At 34.2% G+C, this 21,026-nt stretch overlaps 1 protein-coding gene across 1 annotated transcript in view; it reads left to right on the forward strand.

Moving 5' to 3' along the window:
* LOC124304979 (DNA polymerase alpha catalytic subunit) overlaps positions 1-19,087 on the forward strand; it is a 29,450-nt gene extending 10,363 nt beyond the window's left edge. Inside the window, exons 6-22 of the mRNA XM_046763849.1 lie at positions 3,025-3,393; positions 5,234-5,444; positions 5,611-5,879; positions 6,814-6,930; positions 7,638-7,821; positions 8,066-8,203; positions 8,273-8,454; positions 8,753-8,993; positions 9,125-9,264; positions 9,363-9,568; positions 9,675-9,936; positions 10,384-10,558; positions 10,628-10,788; positions 13,242-13,490; positions 14,687-14,762; positions 16,454-16,596; positions 18,734-19,087. Of these exons, the coding sequence (XP_046619805.1) occupies positions 3,025-3,393; positions 5,234-5,444; positions 5,611-5,879; positions 6,814-6,930; positions 7,638-7,821; positions 8,066-8,203; positions 8,273-8,454; positions 8,753-8,993; positions 9,125-9,264; positions 9,363-9,568; positions 9,675-9,936; positions 10,384-10,558; positions 10,628-10,788; positions 13,242-13,490; positions 14,687-14,762; positions 16,454-16,596; positions 18,734-18,790 (3,180 nt within the window). The 3' untranslated portion in view covers positions 18,791-19,087. The remainder of the gene's footprint in view (positions 1-3,024; positions 3,394-5,233; positions 5,445-5,610; positions 5,880-6,813; positions 6,931-7,637; positions 7,822-8,065; positions 8,204-8,272; positions 8,455-8,752; positions 8,994-9,124; positions 9,265-9,362; positions 9,569-9,674; positions 9,937-10,383; positions 10,559-10,627; positions 10,789-13,241; positions 13,491-14,686; positions 14,763-16,453; positions 16,597-18,733) is intronic.
* The last annotated feature ends 1,939 nt before the right edge of the window (positions 19,088-21,026 follow it).

Here is a 21,026-nt window from a genome sequence, read left to right on the forward strand (position 1 = left end):
ATTCAGTGACATTAAATTTGGAAATTAGAGGTCATGCATTTGCATAAGTTTCTGAGTGCAATATAACAGCAGTTTATACCAACGTCGACATACGTTCGCAGTCACATTAGTTCATGTGTATAAAAGGTCAGACCAATAACTTACGGCAATGATTCACGTCGAAAACTGCGATTCCTAAAATATTAGTACCTTTAAATCGTATTTTCTTCCATAATTTTCAACATGAAGAGCTGCTAATTTTTTCACGTGTTACAGAAACTAACCCAAACCATTAATCGGATTGGATTGTCAATATTATCATTTTATCATAATTCAGTAGTAATCTTTGATGAAAATAATACTCTAACAAAATTCAGTGAACATACAATATTATTAACCTTTAGAGGACGGAGATTTGGGATTCTTGGTCTCCTTCAGAAAATGCATAAACAAGGTATCTAATATGTTAAAACTATCATGATTAAAATGTCGATTATGCGTCGCCCGAATATACGGGTGTTCCCGTCCTCTAAAGGTTAATTCATAAGGCCTAGTCTCAGGGATATCAACCTCCTCAGACCTCCCTTAAACTAGAGTGGCAAATATTTTTTGAGACTGTATGTGCATGGTGTAGGTGAATTCAGGTCGGTAATAACGATCCCATGGCCATCCCTGGTGAAAAAATCTCAGTCATTTTTCTGTAAATCTCTGCAAATTAACTCTACGAATTTTTCTACGAATTAAAATTTCGTGATCTGCAGAGGAAATTCGAAGTCTTTCCTCTGTAAATCTCTTCACCGTAAGCAGTCCGGAAGCACATAATTTCTGCATGTTTCTGAAAATATCTAATGAACTGTGCAAATCTCTGAAAATTTTTCTGAGAATCTCTGCAAATTAATTCCGCCATTTTTCTGTAAATGCGGACACTTGTAAGAGAAGAATCAGACTTTATTTCTGATAATCGAAAATTTATCCGCCATCTCCGGCACAAATGTTTTGCTTAGAAATCTGGCAAAATTTTTCTGATAAATGCGGGATTTCTTTGCAATTCTCATACTCACGGAACACAGACATACACCGCACACAACAATATCACGCAATAATAATGCACGTAAAAATTCAACTTAGTACAATACATTATACACATCTATTATATAACTCAAACGTAGAAATACATAACGGAATTTTTTTGGTAAATCTAAGTATTTGAAATATTACACTACCCAGGAGAAAGTACATCATGGTCAAGACTGAATAGCCAATTTAAAAATAGTTTTTCTGTAAGACTGCATTTGGAAGATGGATTTGATTTTTGAAAGTTGAAATTGTTATGGGATAGAATGAGTAGACTTCGATGAGTGGCTACTCAAACCTACTCAATGCCCAGCCAAGGTGTTGGAAGGCTATTTTAGGGTTTGTACACGTCGATTATGCACTTACGTGCCACTACTTCCAATGCAGGGAATGACAGAAAAAGGAAGAGATCAGTTTTAATGAAGACACACGATTTAAATGGTATAGTTAGTTTATTGTTAATGATGAAATTATTGAATTATGACAGTGGTCAATGTAAAGTAGTCGGCTTGGGTAAAGGGTTTGGATTGGGATGGGAAGATATAATTAGAAGTGACTCGCACGAAAGCTAGGATGGGAGCAATGAGTTTAGAGAATGTTTTAGACTCGCTAGTTGGGGTATAGAGATGAACCTGTTGACCCAGTGAAGATAAGACGAGGATGCAGGGTGAAAAGTGACTAAGACTGTGGGAATGGAATATGAGGACTGGAGAATGTAACAAAATTATAGGGAATGGATAGTTTTTGTCAGTTAAAATTTTTTGTATTCTTCATTAATTTGAATATGAAAAATTGGAATATTTTAATTCAAGAAATGTTCTCTGCAAAACGTTGAAAAAGATTGCGTCGCTTCACCTGTAAGCAGAGGTATTTCTGAATGTATCTGTGTAATGAGAAATGCAGAGTATTCCCTGAACAACTCTGCCGCAGGTAATTTTTGTGCACTTTTCTGAAACTACGTTATTCTCGTAAAATTTACCAGCCGCTATTTTCAGTCTTTTCAAATATTCACAGATTCTCACAGAATTTTACAGATTTTCTTTAGATTTCTTCAGTTCTTTTTTACGATTTTACTTTCTGAAAAACTTGACTTTTCTCTTTCTTCTCGTTTTGAGTTTTTCAGAGAAACAATAGAGAAATGACAAAGTTTATTTTCACCAGGGATCCTATTCTGTAAATCTAGGCTCGTTATAGAAAAGTTCTCAAGTGTTCGATGGAATCATTAAAATAATTTTTTGTGCTTGCAAAACCATGAAAAAAAAAATCGAATTTTCACAGAACACTGTTTTTCTGTCATTGAAGATATATAAAAGAAAAAATGGACTTCATTTTCCGAAAATTAGACTTTTCTATACAAAAAATATGTTAGTACATTTTTTTTCAACAGCTAGAAGTGTCAAAAATTTGAAGACTAATATTCAATGAGAAGGCATGTTAAAATCAATGTGTTTCTGATAAACGATCAGGTTCAAAGGCATAAACATCGAAAGATTCATATCTTATCTTAGTACCCATAATCACATAACAAAGTTAGCCGAATGGGCCATACAATATATTTGATTTCGCTGATACTGGAGTTTTTTTTTTTAATTTACTTTCAACAACATGAGAAAAAATAGATATAAAGCAAAAAAATTCCTTCAGTCGGGAAAGTTTAACACGTTCGCTGCCGATGAAAATGTAAACACCATCCCCTGAAGTTGATCTTTAGTTTCAGTGTAATAATTTGACACACTATTCGAGTCATCGGCATCTGGTGGAAAGCTGTTGTGACTCAATAGTTTAGTCATTGGCAGTGAACGTGTTGATATCCTAGCCATAATTTTAAAATCTTCGTTTTTCCATCTTTGCTGCTTCTCTTCTCTTCTCGGTATATAATATTTGACTGTTTAATTCGAGATGAAATATTCTAATCATTAATATAAAAGCATTAAAGCGGAGAACAATGAAAAATCTCATGTTTCTTCTTAGGTAAAACCTACAGACACTGCCGAGGAATCGGAAACAAAAGCGATTTCGATGATGGACGTTTATAAAGAATTTAACGAATACGCAAACAAGAATGGCATCAAGAGTTTCCGCTCTTGTACAGTTACAAAGAGTTATGCATTTGAGAAAAAGGGTGTACCTAAAACATCGGAATACTTGGAAGTTAAATACCCAGCCAAAGATCCCGCTATTGCTTCCAATTATAGTGGACCTACGATTGAACAAGTGTTCGGAACATCTGTCAATGCTCTGGAGCTACTGCTGATTGAGCGAAAAATTAAAGGTCCTTGCTGGTTGGATGTCAAATGCCCATTGCCTACCAATAGTCCAGTCAGCTGGTGTAAAGTGGAGGTAAATTAAGGTGTTTTGTTTTTTTTGTGCATATACTTGAAGTGATTGGAAATAATATTTGCATCGTACACACGGAGATAGTGATTTAGACATAGCTAATGTTTCGGCTAAGTCGATTACGTTGGCAATGCAGAATCAGGATTACGGCGCTACCACCGACCAGTAGCGAAACCAGTTCAATCTTTGTAAAGATAACAGAACCCAATAATACAAACTTCTAATTTTTATAAATCGTTTTCAAACTTTAGCTATACTTCGTAAATTCAGTTAAGCCAACTTTCAGAAATGGTATTGTTGAATTTCTAATTATTTATGTGAAACGAAGCAGTAATATGTATTTTTTAGATCATAATTTATGTATTCAATGAACACAACTTTTGGAGCTTTTGGTCATAAAAGTTGCATAACATTACCTAAGCTTCGTGGGAAAAGGTCGGGAAATTCTTAATTTTTTTTACAAGAAAAGTCATGGAAAAGTCGACAAATTTTATTTGAGCAAAATTGTCGCCACCCTAACTGGTTTTGGCCGATGGTCACCGAATTTGAGGTCTGGCCAGAATCTCGTTCCTTACTATCTTATGAACAGTGCTATAATTTTGGGTCCCAAATAGTTCTTGACTGCCCGGAATTCGCGATCGAAAGAATTACCCTTAGGATCTACTCGATTTACTTAAAAATTTTACTGAATATAGTTCAAGTTGTGAAAAAAGAGTGGTACACAATTATCAGCTGGAGGTTTTTTTTTGTTCACTGGCAATAAATTGTTATAAATTTATTGTTACCAAATTTTTTTTTCAATAATTTATTGTCAGCAATCAAAAAAATACTTCCAGCTAAAAATTATACCACAGTGCCTAAGTAATAGGAATCTATTTGAAAAATTGAACCCGTTTCTTGAAAAAGCCTGGAACAAAAAATATTTATTTACCAATTCTCTAATCCATACAAATACTTTCTCGATGAATCAAAAAACAGCTCTTCTGATGAGAGAGTACAAAAAGTATCATTGAACTAACCAGAAATAGAAAAAAAAAATCTGAAAAAAGTACGGAAAGTTTTTAAAACTTGAATAAACAACAAACAACTCTACCTGTGACGGTTCCAAACCTGGTTGCAAAAAGAGAAAGATTTCATTTCGAAGCACTAACTGCGTTTTTTTGTAGGCTTCTCGTATGTCTCTAATATATGATGAACGAGAATGGAATGAATTACGTTGCATTTCAGAATATCTTAATTTGATGTAGAAAAAGTGAACATAATGATCGTGCATACATGTATAAGTACGGAAAAAGCATTAATTTTCGAATGATCGATAAAACCGCAACGTTGAAGTTTTTCCGGAGTTGAAGATCTCAACTTTTAGGGTGTGGCAAAAAATTTTCTGTACTTATATGTGTACCCACAAGTTTTCCATGCCCGGCCATATCGATTTTCAAAACTTGCATATTGCTTCACCCTATTGGCAGGAACGCAGTATAATAGGTGTGGACCACGTGCTCCGAAATTGGATAAATACATTTTCCGAAATACATAAATTTTTAATCACTTTACTGTCATTAAATGTTCACTTCGAATATTTGTAGTCACTTTTTTCCCTTTTTCTGACCGAGGAGACTGCTATGAGTCATGTAATTTCGATAGTTGATTTCTTTTGAAGCTCACATCGTTTACAATAAAACCATACAAATGTCTGATCAATGAATAAATGTTTTGATTTTGATATTGTGAATTTACAATCACATTGGGCCCTTGTGATTTCAACTGTCATCTTCGAACTAAACCAAAGAGCCGAATTGTGCATTTCCTATTATACGAAGTAGCCAATATCTCTCTTTCACAGGTCAATTGTTTGAAGGCGGAAAACATATCGGTATCAATAAGCAAATATAGCACTCCACCACCTCCATTGATTGTGGCAACACTTAATGTGCGAATATCCTTTAATACAAAATCGCAGCAGAACGAAATTGCCATGATAGGAGTTCTTCTGCATAATAAATATCATATTGACCAGCCATCACCGAAGCCCCCGTTTGTACAGCATTTTTGTTGTAAGTCTCCTGCTCTCTTCTGTTAACGTTCTTTTTTTTTTTTTGATATTCGCATAAGTTTTTGTCATTGTGAATATAGTGAAACTTAAATATTTCTCAAACATTCTTGTTCGAAAATTACTGCTCAAATATTCTAATGAGAAAATTTGTTTGTTCCAAATCGAAGTGATTACTAGACCAGAAGATGCGGGCTGGGTAATGTATTCGAAAGATTCTCTAATCAGAAGAACCCAAACGGAATTAATTCACTGCGACAAAGAGCGAAACTTGCTTGAAGAACTATTGAATAGACTGCAAAAAGCAGATCCAGACTTGTTAGTCGGATGTGACTGCGGATTTCAGTTTGATGTTCTCATGCACAGAATGTTCAACTTGAGAATACCAAACTGGAGCAGAGTTGGAAGGTTGAAGCGCACTCTACCTCCTATGTACAAGGTAAAGAAATTTACATCCGCTACGAGATCTCTACTAGAAATATTCACTTTCTGTATGTAATTGGATGTTTTCTATTCGAATTTGATATTAATAAAATGAATTGTTCTGCAGTTTGATATAATCTCAAGATGGCACACGGACTGTCGAAGTTGTGTAATATTTATTGAAATCCTGGAATTTCAAGATTCCTTTGCCCCTGTAAAATCTGTTGCAATCGCGTAAAATCTTTTGAAATTCTCAAATTGTAAGAAATCCTTCGAATCGCGTGAAATCAGTTGAAATCTCGCAAAATCTTTTCAAATATACCTTTGAAATCTTAGAATAGAGGAAATCTCTGAATCCCCCATAAAGTCTTTAAAAGTCCTTTGAAATATTATAAAAACCTGTGAAATCTCTGGAAGATTATGAAATCTTGTGAAATCTTTTAAATTATGGGAAATCTCACAGACCTAAAGTCCAGTGTACACACAAACTGATGAGTGACGAACCCCTTGCCTTGCACCTTTTTTCTGTCTCAATCGGAAGTTAGAACAGTGATCCCGGACTTTTGGACAGTACTACAATTGTTCGTTATACAGAGAGTCGAAGAGTCGCATAAAAGTGGCAAAGTCACTATGCCACACATCTTAGAGTTATTTGGAAATTCACACCATGCTAAAACAGAATCAAAAACGTTAATCTAATATAAAAATACCTCTGCTGATTTCAATGTCTTGAAAATTGATGATTTCTGCCTTCACCGATCACTTTGCATTAGAATTTGATGTAATACAGAGACGGTAATGTAGACAAACTAAAATCACCGCGTAGTCGCCAATTTTTAGGGAATCCAAATTGTGAGACACGATTTTATATATTTTATAGAAAAAACTTAGTAACGATAAAAACAAATTATAAACTTGAAAGCAACACAACGCGAATTTCTTTTTTACAGGGCAAAGTTTTGATAGGGCAAGTACTGAGTGGTCGGTTGCTTTGCGACATCCAGACGTCAGCGAAAGAATTAAACCTTAAAGTCAGGAGTTATGATTTGCAGTCACTTTGTACAAATGTAAGTAATTTTATCTTGTTTCATATCGTGGCTAAAATGGGATTAAGAAACAATTACATACAACTAAAAAAATTTGGGGTCAAAACAACAATCAAAAAAGGATACAGTAACAGCTTAGTTACAGAATAACTTGTAACAACAAAGCTGGACTCTTGTCTTTTATGTTAAACCTGCACCACAATACATTCACTTGTCACTCTAGCTGAAATTGTTTAACACTTACTCATATTTCAGCACAGTAAGGACTTTTGTCCGGTGATCACTACCTATATCTTGAAGTAATTATCTAAGTGTATGCAGACAAAATAAATGAATCCTGCAATGTCTAATGAATTGATCAAACTAGTTCGTAACTTTTGCGCTAACTTTTTTACAAAAATGCTTTTTTTCCTTAGTCATTCATTATACGTTATGTTGAGCAAGGTTCCATACATTTGTGATGCTAAGAATGTAGCAGACTTTAGAATTATAACTGTCAGTTGAAATACTTTTGCCTTTTTCGTGAATATTAGCCACTCTTTGATGTTCAAATCACATTTTCGCTAAAATTAGGTATCGTTATAGTGTAATATTTCTGGGTTAGCAGATGCGTTACTTCTGATGATGGTGTGAGAATATCGTTAATTTTTGGGTAATAAAAACGAATTGTAATTGTGCCATATTTTATCTAAGAACATTCATTGAAGAAAACCTTTTTTTACATGCAGGTCTTGAAGGGGAAAGAAAAAGATTGCAGAGAAATTAAGCCAGAGGATACCGCAAAGTATTATGCTAATATTGATAAACTAGTGGAACTGGTGAGACTTACAATGCTTGACGCATCACGCATTATCATGATAATGTTCGAACTCAACGTCATGCCTCTAGCACTACAGATCACTTGCATTGCTGGTATGGAAATCGAGAAATACTTCTTACCTTTAATGAACTTACATAGATTTAATACTTGTGAACATCTCGACATTCAATGATGTGCCGCCAAAAATTTGATGATTCTGTTTTTTGTGAAATGGTGCACAACATTTCGATGTCACAAAAACTGGACGGAATATTCTTGTGTTGAAGTAAATTGAATCGAGAAGTGTGCTTCTTGAGACTTAATAATCAACTCGCATATATCATGACGTTTATGCAGGAAATATTCTTTCGAGAACTCTGACCGCTGGCCGAGCCGAGAGAAACGAGTATCTTTTGCTACACGCTTTTAATGATAAAGGCTATATTACACCTGATAAACGAAACACTAAGGCAGATAAGAACAACATTGAAAAGGGTAAGTAATCATGCACTTGTAGTAAAATATTCTGTCAGACATGTATGAAATTTGTATTCTTATCTTCAGATGAAAGTAATTCTCGTAAAAAGAAAGCAGCCTATGCAGGTGGTTTGGTTTTGGAACCTAAAAAAGGATTTTACGACACTTTGATTTTACTCATGGACTTCAATTCTTTGTATCCAAGTATCATACAAGAGTATAATATATGCTTTACCACCGTTCCTGGAGCTGCCTACAGCGACAGTACAGTAAGTATTGTTACGCAGCTTAACTTGAAAGTTGAAATACAAGGAAGAGATCAAATCTCAGGAAGATAGATTGAACAATTATATGAAAAGGCCAATAGGTAATGTTATCAAAAGCCCTTAAAAGGGTTGTTTTACCATCTAAAAATAAAATTAGCCAAGTATAAAACAATAAGCATCGAGTATCTTGGTCCACCTAACATTCCTGTAGAATTTGATCAAAATGTTCTTTGTTAGTTGACCAAGTTTTTGCTAACACGGTGATGTTCTTCTTTATAATGTTTATTTATTCTGGATATAGGAACTTTGTATTCCTGAAACATGTTTGGAGCCAGGAGTCATTCCAACAGAAATCCGTAAACTAGTCGAGAGCCGTGTCCAAGTTAAGAATCTTATGAAGGCATCCAATATTTCTCCCGAATTGCGAATGCAGTACAACATTAGGCAGTTGGCCCTTAAACTGACTGCCAATTCTATGTATGGATGTTTAGGAGCGACACATTGCCGATTTTACGCCAAGGGATTGGCAGCATTGGTCACAGGTACATACATACAAATGCATTGTGATATAACGCATTACATTTAAAAACAAGTATCACAATACTGGTTAAAAAAAACAAACTAAATGCGCGCATATATATAGATACATATTGTCGTGATTTGTTGATTTCAGCAAAAGGGCGAGAAATCTTAATTAATACAAAAGATTTAGTGGAGAGATTGAACTATCAAGTTATCTATGGTGACACTGATTCGATTATGATCAATACAAATGTTCTAGATTATGAACAAGTGTTTGCAATTGGTAAACAAGTGAGTTGACAAAAATATAAAGGTTTCTTTACCTTATTTGGTATATCTCTGAGTGTGAAGTTGCATAATAATGAACTTGCCCTAAATCGTTTTCCCAGATCAAACAGGAAGTGAACAAGCTTTACAAAAAAGTAGAATTGGACATTGATGGTGTGTTCAAGTATCTCTTGCTTTTGCAAAAGAAAAAATACGCTGCAGTTACAATGACTAAACTACCCAATGGTCAGATAGAAACGACGCAGGAACACAAGGGTTTAGATATAGTCAGGAGAGATTGGTGCCAATTAGCCTGTGAAGTAGGAAGGTTTGTTTTCTTTTAGAATATGTAGTCATGTCTCACAATCAGTGCTACTTTTCCGTGAGGGAATAGTTGTCTTGTTACAGCTAAAAATCTATAAGACGTTATTTAGGAATGTACTGGACCAATTGCTGTGTGAACAGCCATTTGATGCAAGGTTAGAAAATATATTTGAAATCTTGCGGGTTGTTTCAAAATCGCTGAAGGAAGGTAATGTTCCACTTTCGTCGCTTGTTATAACAAAACAGTTATCAAAGAATCCAAGTGATTATCCAGACAAAAAACAAGCTCATGTCAATGTTGCTTTACGCTTAAATGAGAAAGGCGGACGTATGTGGAAGGCTGGCGATACAGTACCGTACATTATTTGCGAGGTGATTAATTATCAGCTGCATAATATCTGTGTTAAGGGGATCAGAAAGGTTTGAACGGGTGTCGGGTAAAAATAGAATAAAATTTGAATTGCATTTTTAAATAAATGAATAGATTTGCATCAATTTGTTCGTTCAGATGTTTTTAAATAAATTTCTGATTATGCAAATCACTGATTATCTTTGAAAAAATGTAAAAATTAAGGATGATATTGATGGTACAAGATGATCATGCATTTCCCGTACCGTTTCATTCTTGTCATGATTCCAGATGAATGAATTGAAGTATTTTAATTGGCCTTGCGCTAAAATGTTTGTGAACGATTGTACAAATAGAATATGTGAGTAACAAAAAATTTAACTTCTTTGGAAGCTTCAAACCTTTTTGCTCACCTTGATACTTCGCATAAATGAGAGATATTTTTTTCACATTTATCTATTTCCCAAAAGGACGGTACAGATAAATCTGCAACTGAAAGAGCGTACCATGTTGACGAGTTGAAGAACAGCGAGACTTTGAAAATAGATGTCAACTACTATTTACTTAGCCAGTTATTCCCAGTCATAATGCGGATTTGCGACCCCATTGATGGCATTGACGACGTTTTGCTGTCAGAGCATTTAGGTTTGTTTTATGTGTAATGATGGAGCACTTTTTTACATAACATTACATGAATAAAGATCATTTTCACAGGTTTGGAGGGGATCTATAAACCAAAGCAGCACTTTGAGCATGAGGAGGCATTACCATTGCTGGATGATGACAAATTCAAATATTGTGACCACTTGAAATTCACATGCCAAAATGAAATGTGTCGAACAGAAATAACTATGGATGGGGCTTTTACAAATACTGTAATGTCTGCTTATTCGTAGATGAATTCTTAAAGATATGTGGAGTGTACAGTTAGCCTAAAAATATGTTGAAACAAAAATTTATGACTAAAAAAAAAGATTACACAAAGCGTAAATTCTCATCCATTACTTAAGGGGGTCCTCTAGTTTCTCGGGTCGAAAAAATCGATTTTTTTTTTTTTTCATAAATCACATCTACAACATGTGTAGAAAATGTGTGCCAAAGGATTTTTCGATATTCGAAGTGGTTCACAAGTTACAGCCCTGGAACGGAGCAGGAGCGCGCGCCGGGCTGCTCCGAAAGCCGAGCGGCGCTGACCATTGTATTGATATCCCTAAATCTAACTGCTACCTGAACCTTTTGTGAATTAGGCCCGAGTAAAGGGGAGCCGAGACCATTGACAGACGCTTTCGAATATTGACTAAGACGCCGTGAAGTTTTAGTTCAGTTTTGCTGTGGCAGTTGCGAAGCGTACTATATTTTCTCTTGCGAGTCGCACGTAGCTGATTTTTTGAAAATAATTTTCAAAATGTTCATGAAAGGAAGTAGAGACGCCCCGGCTCGTTACGATGGACCTAAAAAGCGAAAATTCGCAGGCAACCGACACACTTTTGAACAAGACAAGTCGTTTACATCGGCGTCAGCGACGAAACTTCGTCAAAAGAAAAATTTTGAAGTGAGCGTTGAACAGACTGTTTTGTATTGTATTTTGAATTTTGTGAGTGTATTTTCAACCATTTCTTCGGCTGTTATTTGTAAAGAGTGCAAAAGTACGGTGACTTTCCATCAACGTGATATACGAGGATTGGGCTTTAAAATTTCTATGGCGTGCAAGTGTGAGAAAGAAAAGAAATAGATTCATGCCCAAAAATCTGGACTTTTGCTCCGAAGCACCTCCATTCTGGGCCAAAAGTGGTTGAAATCGCCACGTTTCTCGCTGTCATCATCTTCAACGAAGGATTCGAACCTATCCTGAAGACCTTGGAAACCATGGGAGTGAAAATCGGCCCACAAGCTAAAGGATATGTTGAACAGCGTGATAGCTCTCGGATCGACCGTTCAGAAAGGCGCACGAGCGATGTTGTAAAACAGGCCCGAATCGCGAAAAGAGAAGACAGAGCAGCTCTGCGTGACTTCGAAGAAAAAGAGGAAGGCCTATTGTATGGTCCAGGCATAGCAGATTGACGGTGAGATGGAATTTTTAGTATAAATCACATGCGCGAACTTTCAAACGCGTTTTTCTCGAAACACCATTTTTCGAAACGGTAACCACGATATTTCAGAAACTATTGCACCGATCTTGTTCAAATTTATACAGCATCTTTAATATGTTATAAGCCAGCGATTGAACTAGAATTATCATGATTGCTTCGATAGTTTTTTTCGTACGAGCGAAAAACTTAAGAAAAAATGAGTAAAAAATAGAATGTAATTTTCAAAAGTGTATAAAAATGTCAATTTTTGTAATTTAAAATTCACTCTAGTTCAATCGCTAGTCTTGAATATGAAGATTAAAATGCCGTTTGGTTTTTTGATTTCAGATAAGCAGAACAGCCGCAATCTTGGTTACCGTCAAGCACCTCTTCTACTTGATGTCTTCCTGTCGGCCACCATAGCTGCTATTCTATTATATATTTTGACTTTAAAAAATTTGTAAAGCTCATTTAAATGTTGATAAAGATTATGCAAAAACAATGAGATTGATTATTTCGATGCTTTGCCCGTAAAAAATTGTTGAAAAAGCCATAAAAAAACAGCCGAGAAACTAGAGGACCCCCTTAAATATGATAAAGAGTTCCTGTCATTTCGAAAAAATGTTCAAACACTGAATTTCACCCATAATTACACATTGTTATTAATAACGTCAGGAAAATCACATTATTTTACTAATTCGTTTTACGGAAAAATCCACATCGTTCTTCCGATTTTAATAACCGATACTTACTTTATCCATAAATGAATACGTTACTAATCGTCTAAAACACATTTTTTCTCAAACTCGCAGGTAGATGAAAAAAAAAAGATGAAGTATACAATCTTTATGACTTGTAGATAATAAACTAGTGATTTAGCAATAAACACATTATTGTTACTAAAAATATAACCCACACGATCCATGAAGAATTCATTCACGAATGAAATGTGCTATTCCTAATCAAAATCGAATGAACAACTTGGATTTTTTGGTGAATAATTATAGAATAACGTTCCTCCGAAACTGTGAACATAATTGAGTATTTCTATTTAAAATTCAGTGTTTGAAGAACGTTTTTTGTGTCACGGACTTTTTCAGTTATATCTGTGTAATTATAGTTAACTTCAGTGCTACTTTGTAAATCTTCGTTTTATCACACTTTTGTTCAATGATTTCTCAACCCGACTGTACGTTTCATATATCTTTAACTGAACTCTCGAAGCTGTTATTACAATAAGAATATTTACCTTGTTTCAGCCCACTGGTTTGACGCCAGTGCTATCAAAATGCTCGAACACAGATTGCTCCATGGCTCCGTGGCAGTACTTACCAACCATTCAAAATCGGCTTCAACTAGCCATCCGGGCTGCAATCGACAAGTATTACGAAGGCTGGATGGAGTGTGAGGATCCGGCATGTTTTAACAAGACTCGAAGAGTTCCTCAACAGATCTTTGGGATACACCCAGTCTGTGACTTTTGTCAAAAGTGTGTCATGTACAGAATTGTGAGTTGACTGATGATGTGTAGCTAGAAAATCCGCGTGCATCTTAACTTAGAGAATTTTAGTGATTTTAGTCATAAAGAGCCGATTTTCCGCGGCATATTTGATATAAAAAAGGTAGTGTAAGGTTCGTGGAGTCGTTTTAAAACTAGTCAAACCCTGAACTTCCAGCTACGATTTAGCTTCGGCACTTTTATTTTGCAAATATTTTTTTTTAATAACCAAGCATTCGAAGTATGGTATACATATAACCGTACTGAAGATTTTATAAATCCGGAAAATATCCTTGAGTTTCACTTGTTTGTTGCTGAATTGTTCCTTTTGATTTTATTTGCTCTTGTCTATTCGTTGATTGTAAGTTAATTTCTAAAAATACAAAGATGCTCGATGTCGTCCAGCAGATTCAGCTTGTTTCGGAGTGATTAGAGTCGCTTGGGCTTAAAAATTTTCGGCTATGCCACGTGATTATTTCTTCGAACCTCAAATTAGCATCAAAATTGCGTTGCCAATTCTAATAAAATACTATCAACTAAATAAAACTGATGCTCCGAGAAACAATACCCTGCACATTGATGCGTCTTTATTTAATTGAAACACTTTAGACTGAACATAACTTAATTTACCACAAAATTGGCAAAACTTTCGTTGCAGCCTTACAAAATTTTTTCAACTTTGATTCACAGGCCAAAATTATTAGAAATATATATGCTGGATTGCCCAGTATCGAGTCTTGGGAAAGTCCGTGAATTTCATGCGTGATGTAGTAACAGTAGGACATCCTGGTCACTGTTAAAGACCTGTTCCTTGAAGATTCAAGTGTTTCACAAAATTTTTAACGTAAACTGAGTAGTCGAAAAGAATTTAGCGAAAATTTTGCATTTTTTTTTGTCACCCAGCAAAAAAAAAATCGTCAAATGTGATTTTATAGGCTTTCCTGTCCAAGTAAATCGAATATTTCAATCTCAGCTTTCTCAAATACTTCGAAGTACGCAGAAAGCCGTTACTTTCGCCAATATTTTACGCCATTGGCACCAAAATTTACTAATTTCCGTTGTTGTCGATCTTAATTCTGTATGATGTCCTAGTTTTGGATAAACAGCAACTTAGATTATCTTCCTGTAAAGTTGAAACTATCACACAGAGCTTTTCATAATTCACGCATGAAACTATATTCAGATTTATACTCTTTCTTTTTTCAGTACACTGAAACCCAATTGTACAACCAGATCAGTTATTACCACCATATACTAGACATCAACAAACCAACATACAAACGTAAGAACAAATTGAATTATTATTTATTTTTGAGGAACACATTTTTTATTCCACATTACCCTGATCAGAAGACTATATCTACATGTATAAGTACATGACGTCTAAAAAAGTGCGTGAATTTTGGGGGAATACTTTTATTCCTAACTCTAAATTCCCCTAAAATTCACGCACTTTTGTGTCTCATCGTATATGTCGGCAACCAATTATTCAATTCGATTGAGTTTTATTTTGTTCAAAAGCATATGAAGCGAGCATTATGTACATTTTAAACGTTTTTGCTTATTAGAAGTAATTGATAGGAAGTATTGTTGACAATAACATTAACCACTTTATTTCGAAGGAGACTATATTCTTAGATACTTTGTACTAATTTTTACGATCTGTTTTTTTTACCCCACAAAATGGAGTTCGTTTGAGGTAGAAATTCGTTTTTACGTATGAAATTCACGACTTTTTCATTCAATTGACAAAAAGACTTGAGATGATTGAAAAAAATGGGGTTGTTTAAAAAAAGATAGACTATCGAAGAATACTCTCTTCAAATTAGAAATAAATCCATTGAGTCGATTTTGAAATATCGAGTACATCGCAAAACATTTCATTGAGCAAAATGGTTGACATTATTGGCAATAACACTGCTTCCGATTGATGTTAATAAAAATAGTTTGTGAATAAAATTTGATTTACTTTTGGATAAAGCAAGTGTATCGTATTGAATAATTATCTGCTGATGTATAAATTCCGAAAATTCACTCACTTTTTAATCGTTTAGTCGAGAGTTGAAAATTCATTAATGCTGGTCACATATTCTACTTGGCCTACAGCAGACGTTTATTTTTTGCGTAAAAAAGATAATCAAGTTTCAGCCAAATCAAAAATGTCATCTTTCAAAGTCTTGCCAAGTTACTATGTAATTTCATGTGCATGAACACATTTTCTCCTATGAAGTTATTGTAATGATGAACAAAAACACCATATGGAATCAACATACAATCATCAGACCGCATATGAAAACCATCTAATACCATTCATTATCATCCTTTTACACTACTTTCCTATATTCAAATTGTATATCCTTATACAACCCTGAACTGAGAACGTCTTCGATTTTTTAAGCATTCTTGGCGTTACTACGAACAAACTATTGCGTGGAATTTTTTACATACGGAAGGATTCGAAAAAAATAAATTTCGAAAACGAGAAAGTTATTACTTTTTTTTTTTCAAAATCCACTCATCTGAGATTTATCCTTGTGAAAAAAGTTATATTGAAAAAAATCAGCAAGTCTTCATTGTTAGTGGTTCGTGGTATGAAATTTGTGGCAGCCGACCCCGTTGAATAGATCACTTACCTATTGCAGAATAATAACACAGCAACTGTGTGCTTACATTTACTACACAGGCTAGCTTTGCAACTACACCACATTCCACAAACTTTCCTGTCAGCACTTATTTCACTTTCTATTCTTTGAAATTCTTCTTTTAAATTAGATGTTTGCTGGCAATGTGCAATCATACGGCAATTTTTCTTCACATCTGCACGTTTGTTGCAGTTTAATATGTGACCAGCATTCAAGAGTTTTTCACCCTCCACAAAGTTTCCAAAAATCTTTTCTTGAATCTTCTTTGTAGGATTCTTGATAGTTAGTGAACTGCACAAAAAAATGATTACGAAATATTTCCTTTTTTTAGATTTAGGATCGCAGCTTTCCACTGATGTAAGGAATGCGTACAACATACTTAGGGAATTCGTGGAAAAGCAATTACGAAGCAGTGCTTATTCGATTGTTAATCTGACGCAGCTGTTCTCATATCTTGATTCCAACTGGACGAAGGTAAAAGTGTTGCACGATCAAAATAGTTTATCATTTATTTGTGGTTATGACGATTATTTGGAAAAAATTGATTACACCACATTTGATTTTAGTGTAAATGTTATGTCTGCTCATGAGTATGCAAGCCTCATGTGAATCATAAATTCTTTCCAACCAATTATTGCAAAACCTCATTGTTTATCGTGTAGCTTGCATATGCTAGTTTTTTCTCTTCAATAAATACTTCTTGGATGCTTTGCCAAAAACGTTCAAATTAGTTTGTCATTTCTTTTTTTCTCCAAATTGTATTTCACTTTCAACTTTAAATTTTTTTCCCGATTTGCCATACAAATGAGTAATTATATGTATAAATACAATTTCAATACTATCAGCCTGTGATACTGAACTCTATATTTTTCTCTTCACACTTTTGATATGATATACTTTGATATGATTTTGATAGACACTTCGAAAATATTTCATTCAGCAGCACTTACTGTATGAAATCCTGGAATATTTTGACAATAATGTAAAGATGTTTTAGATGTTTGCATTAAAATGATAATATCTGGGCCATTATTACTTACGAGCAGTACAAAGCTTGTGAATGAGTTGAGCCACGCTTGAAACCGAATTACGATATTTCCCTAGTCAATCTTATAATTCAGAGTAAGGTTCGAACTACTGATTAATCATAATTTTTTTATCTTCAATATTGAATGTGTTATAAAAATTTCGTCATGATTGAACCAAAAACAGTTATGAACCCTAACATTTTTAATTATGCATTATGCAATAGTTGATTCAAAATTAACTTTGAAGTTTTGAAGGGTATGAGTTTCATTCATTCCAGCTATATCCTACTATATCTGTGTAATTAGAGCTGGAATATGAAATTACCATGAAGATAGATAAATGTTTTTTACACTATTTAACTTTTACGAATACGTGCTACAGCCAAAAAACTATTGATGAAATATTAATAATATGCATTAAATATAAGCTTTTTTGATTTTATTGATAATTTTAAAATTAACAATATGCGACAGCTTCATTTTATAAACATCAAAAAATCAGTTTACTTTTCATTGGTAACAATAAAAATACGATATAAGTTTTACAACTAGTGTAAATCGCATTGTTGCTTCCGTATTTTTCTTCACTTGTTATTGAAGAAATTTCCTGGTGTATTATGGTGGTAGTTCAGATTTTGATTTTCAAAATGAGGTAACTTTTTCTTGTATTTCCACAGAATCAAATTATATCTGTAATATGGATAAAAATTGTTTTATATTTACTTTTAGGATAGCAGAATCATCAACCAGGGGAACGATATTCATTAAAACTGTGTACTCGTACTACTTCAGTTGCCCAAGCTAGGTGTTATAATAGCTGTGAAAAATAATAAATCGGACAGTCGCAAAGGGGAAAAAAGAATGTTTCAAATGCGTTTTTCTGTTTGTATAAGAGTGATTTAGTAATTCTTTCAACTGAAATATTGAATAAAGAAACCGATGTTTATCGAAAACTGGCCGAAGAAGAATAGAGCCAAGTAACCTAATATAAAAATCTAGCTCGATCTTTTTTTCAACCTGTCTTAGTTTACCATTGAATATTGTTGGTTCTGTCCTTGTTTCACACTGAGCAGTACTGTACACCCCTTGATCCAGGTGTGTTCTTACATACAATTTTCCGTTTATTTAGAATGTAGAAATGTGGTGAAATAATGAATGATATTTTACAATATGTTATACGGCTGGCTGTGACTCATAAATTTCTATCGAATCCAGTATGTAGTTTGAAGCAAGATGATTGTGATGAGGAAAAGTTTCTGCAAAGCTTTTTGTGTCATAATTTTGCAGTCCTATTGCCGAATTTTACAGGTAACTCAACGGCCAGAGCATAATAGCAAATCTATGAATATCATAAATTTGTGATATTATAACTTGATTTGAATTCCAAATTTTGTCTTAGCTAATTGTATCTCAGAAAGTTTGACAATGAGACACCTACGAGAAAAAATTGAGATGTTGACTATTCTTATAATTATAACACTGAACTGGTGAATTTGTACATGTGAAAACAAAATGAATATCTTTTAAATAATAAACGCTAACTTTTTATGAGAAATATACATTTTTAATACAACCCTTCACAGCAGAAGGGAATGGCTGGACCACGATTTTACATAGAGGTCTCTCAACTCCGACGATGAGGTTGATTCTCTTGACCAAGTCAAATTCTGTTGTTCAATTCGAGGCCGCTAGAGGTGCTGCATTCGAGGGATAACACCAGTCAACAGGAATTTTGAGTTTGGGTTCTAAACGTCAAATTTTCATTTCTTCCACGTAACTAATAAAAGAAAAAATAGATTTATTAGATAAAGTTTGCGTTTGTAGAAACTAGAACGATATTTCGGATTTTCAGAAAAATTACCTATTTTCTCAAACATTTATTGTAAATAACAATCAAACAAACTTCAGTTCCACATTTAAATAACTTTTATTAAAAAATAATAATTAATCACAGATTAATAAAATGAAAATATATTTTGAGATTGCATATTTAAATAAGGAAATGATTCTATAGATTAAATAATAACCAAAATATTCAGGTAGTATTTATAAAGTTTGCTTTTGTCTTTTTTACTTTGATAAATAAGTCTTGAAGTTTTTGTTTGATAGATATGACCAAAAACTTCAAAAACAAACTCGAAGAAAAAAATAATTTTTGTTGACCTGTGATTAATTATTATTTTTGAATAAAAGTGATCCTATCAAACTTATCAGACAAAGTCATACCTATAAAACCAAAACTTCAAGACTTATCTATCAACGTTAACCCATAAATGGTACATGTCTTCTTGGGAATGACGTATGTGTCATACGGTGACATTTTGACCCCAGCATAAAAAAATGAATAGTACTTTGAGTTTTCGAAATTTCTTTTTTAAAAAATTCCGGAACATATTTCTAACCTTTATAAAAGAAGCCCTAACTTTGAACATATTGGATTTTTAGGATTTTCACATGAAAAAAAATGCAGAAATAAATGAACATGTAAAAGATTTATTTTTCATTCAAATACGCGACATTTTTTTAATTTACAATATTTTTAAGAAAAAATTTACAGCGTTATTTCTGTTAGTTCACTTCACGGTAGTCTTGGTCCCGCAAGGCTGTTTTTCAAAAAATATATTGATTTTGAAGAGTGAATGGTGACTTTTTTGAGGAAAAAAATGATATTGGGTAAAATTGGAAGTCTATCAAATTTTCGATGAAATGAATAACAAAATATATTTTTTATTGATGACAAACCATTGTATTATGAAAGTATGATATGAAAATATAAATACAGATCAGAAGAATCATTTTCACTTTCATTCAGTATTCTGTGCAAATCGCACATCGGCCGCAGGTGCGAAGGGCACTTTTGATTCCCGATCAGATTATCGTTGACAAAGGCCGCATCTCACTCGAATAGGAAAATACGGCCTTTTTTCACCAACAAAAGGTTTCTGTACATTTAATAATACCGCAATAACACTTCGGATATCATGGAAAACATTGCGATTTTCTAAGCGAGCTCGCAAATGCGGAGTTACTAAATGAAGAACTAATCTACTCAGGCAATTGTTACGTCCGGCGTATTGCTTCGGCGTACATTTTCCGAAATCACAATCTAACTAGGACTCTCAACGGGTGAAGTGTTTTTCAAAATTCTCTTTCAACGCTGTAACGAAAGCTACTGCCATAGATAACATTAAAATATCGTATAGCCTAAATTGGTGAGTTCCACCCCTCCTTGCAAAGTCACGTATAGACAAACAACGATCCCTAGTATAAGGTTCCACTTTGTTTCTTTTAACTGATATTAAGAACTGAGATGAGAGACTGCTGAATTAGCATCAGCAGCGCCCAGCCTGGAAATATCTCTATTTTTAAGTAAAAATTATCATCAATAATTAGGATAAATCGCTAACTTTGGAACTACCAAATTAAAATAGATTATTTTTTAAGATGTATGGATGAATGCGTGAGAATTATACTACGATACTTTTTGTCAACTTCTTAAACGTGTAAGCGACGAGATTGAGAATCATCGGAACATCGTTGAAGCACTCGAGTCGCACTCAGAGTAACGCTGACCATGTGGATTTGGGCACCGGGAGGTCGCCCTTACACCTCATTGGCTAATTACTGTTCTAACTTACTGCAACTGCAGCTCTTTGGACCCTCAGGCCCAGGAAGCCTTGTCTTTTGTCTGTCAAGTCGCGAAGTGCATGGACGTCAACCCGTTCATACGCATTAGCCCTATAGAGCAAGAGTAGCGTTGGAAAATCTTCATTGTGACTGGCCAAAGTCTCGCGTTAATTCATTAGCACCGAGCAGTCAGTTTATTCTCTTAATTGCTAGTGACTCTCTATCTTCTACGTTTTAATCTTTACTGTT

This window comes from Neodiprion virginianus, chromosome 5, assembly GCF_021901495.1.
Source record: "Neodiprion virginianus isolate iyNeoVirg1 chromosome 5, iyNeoVirg1.1, whole genome shotgun sequence".
In the NCBI taxonomy this organism is placed as follows: Eukaryota; Metazoa; Arthropoda; class Insecta; order Hymenoptera; family Diprionidae; genus Neodiprion; species Neodiprion virginianus.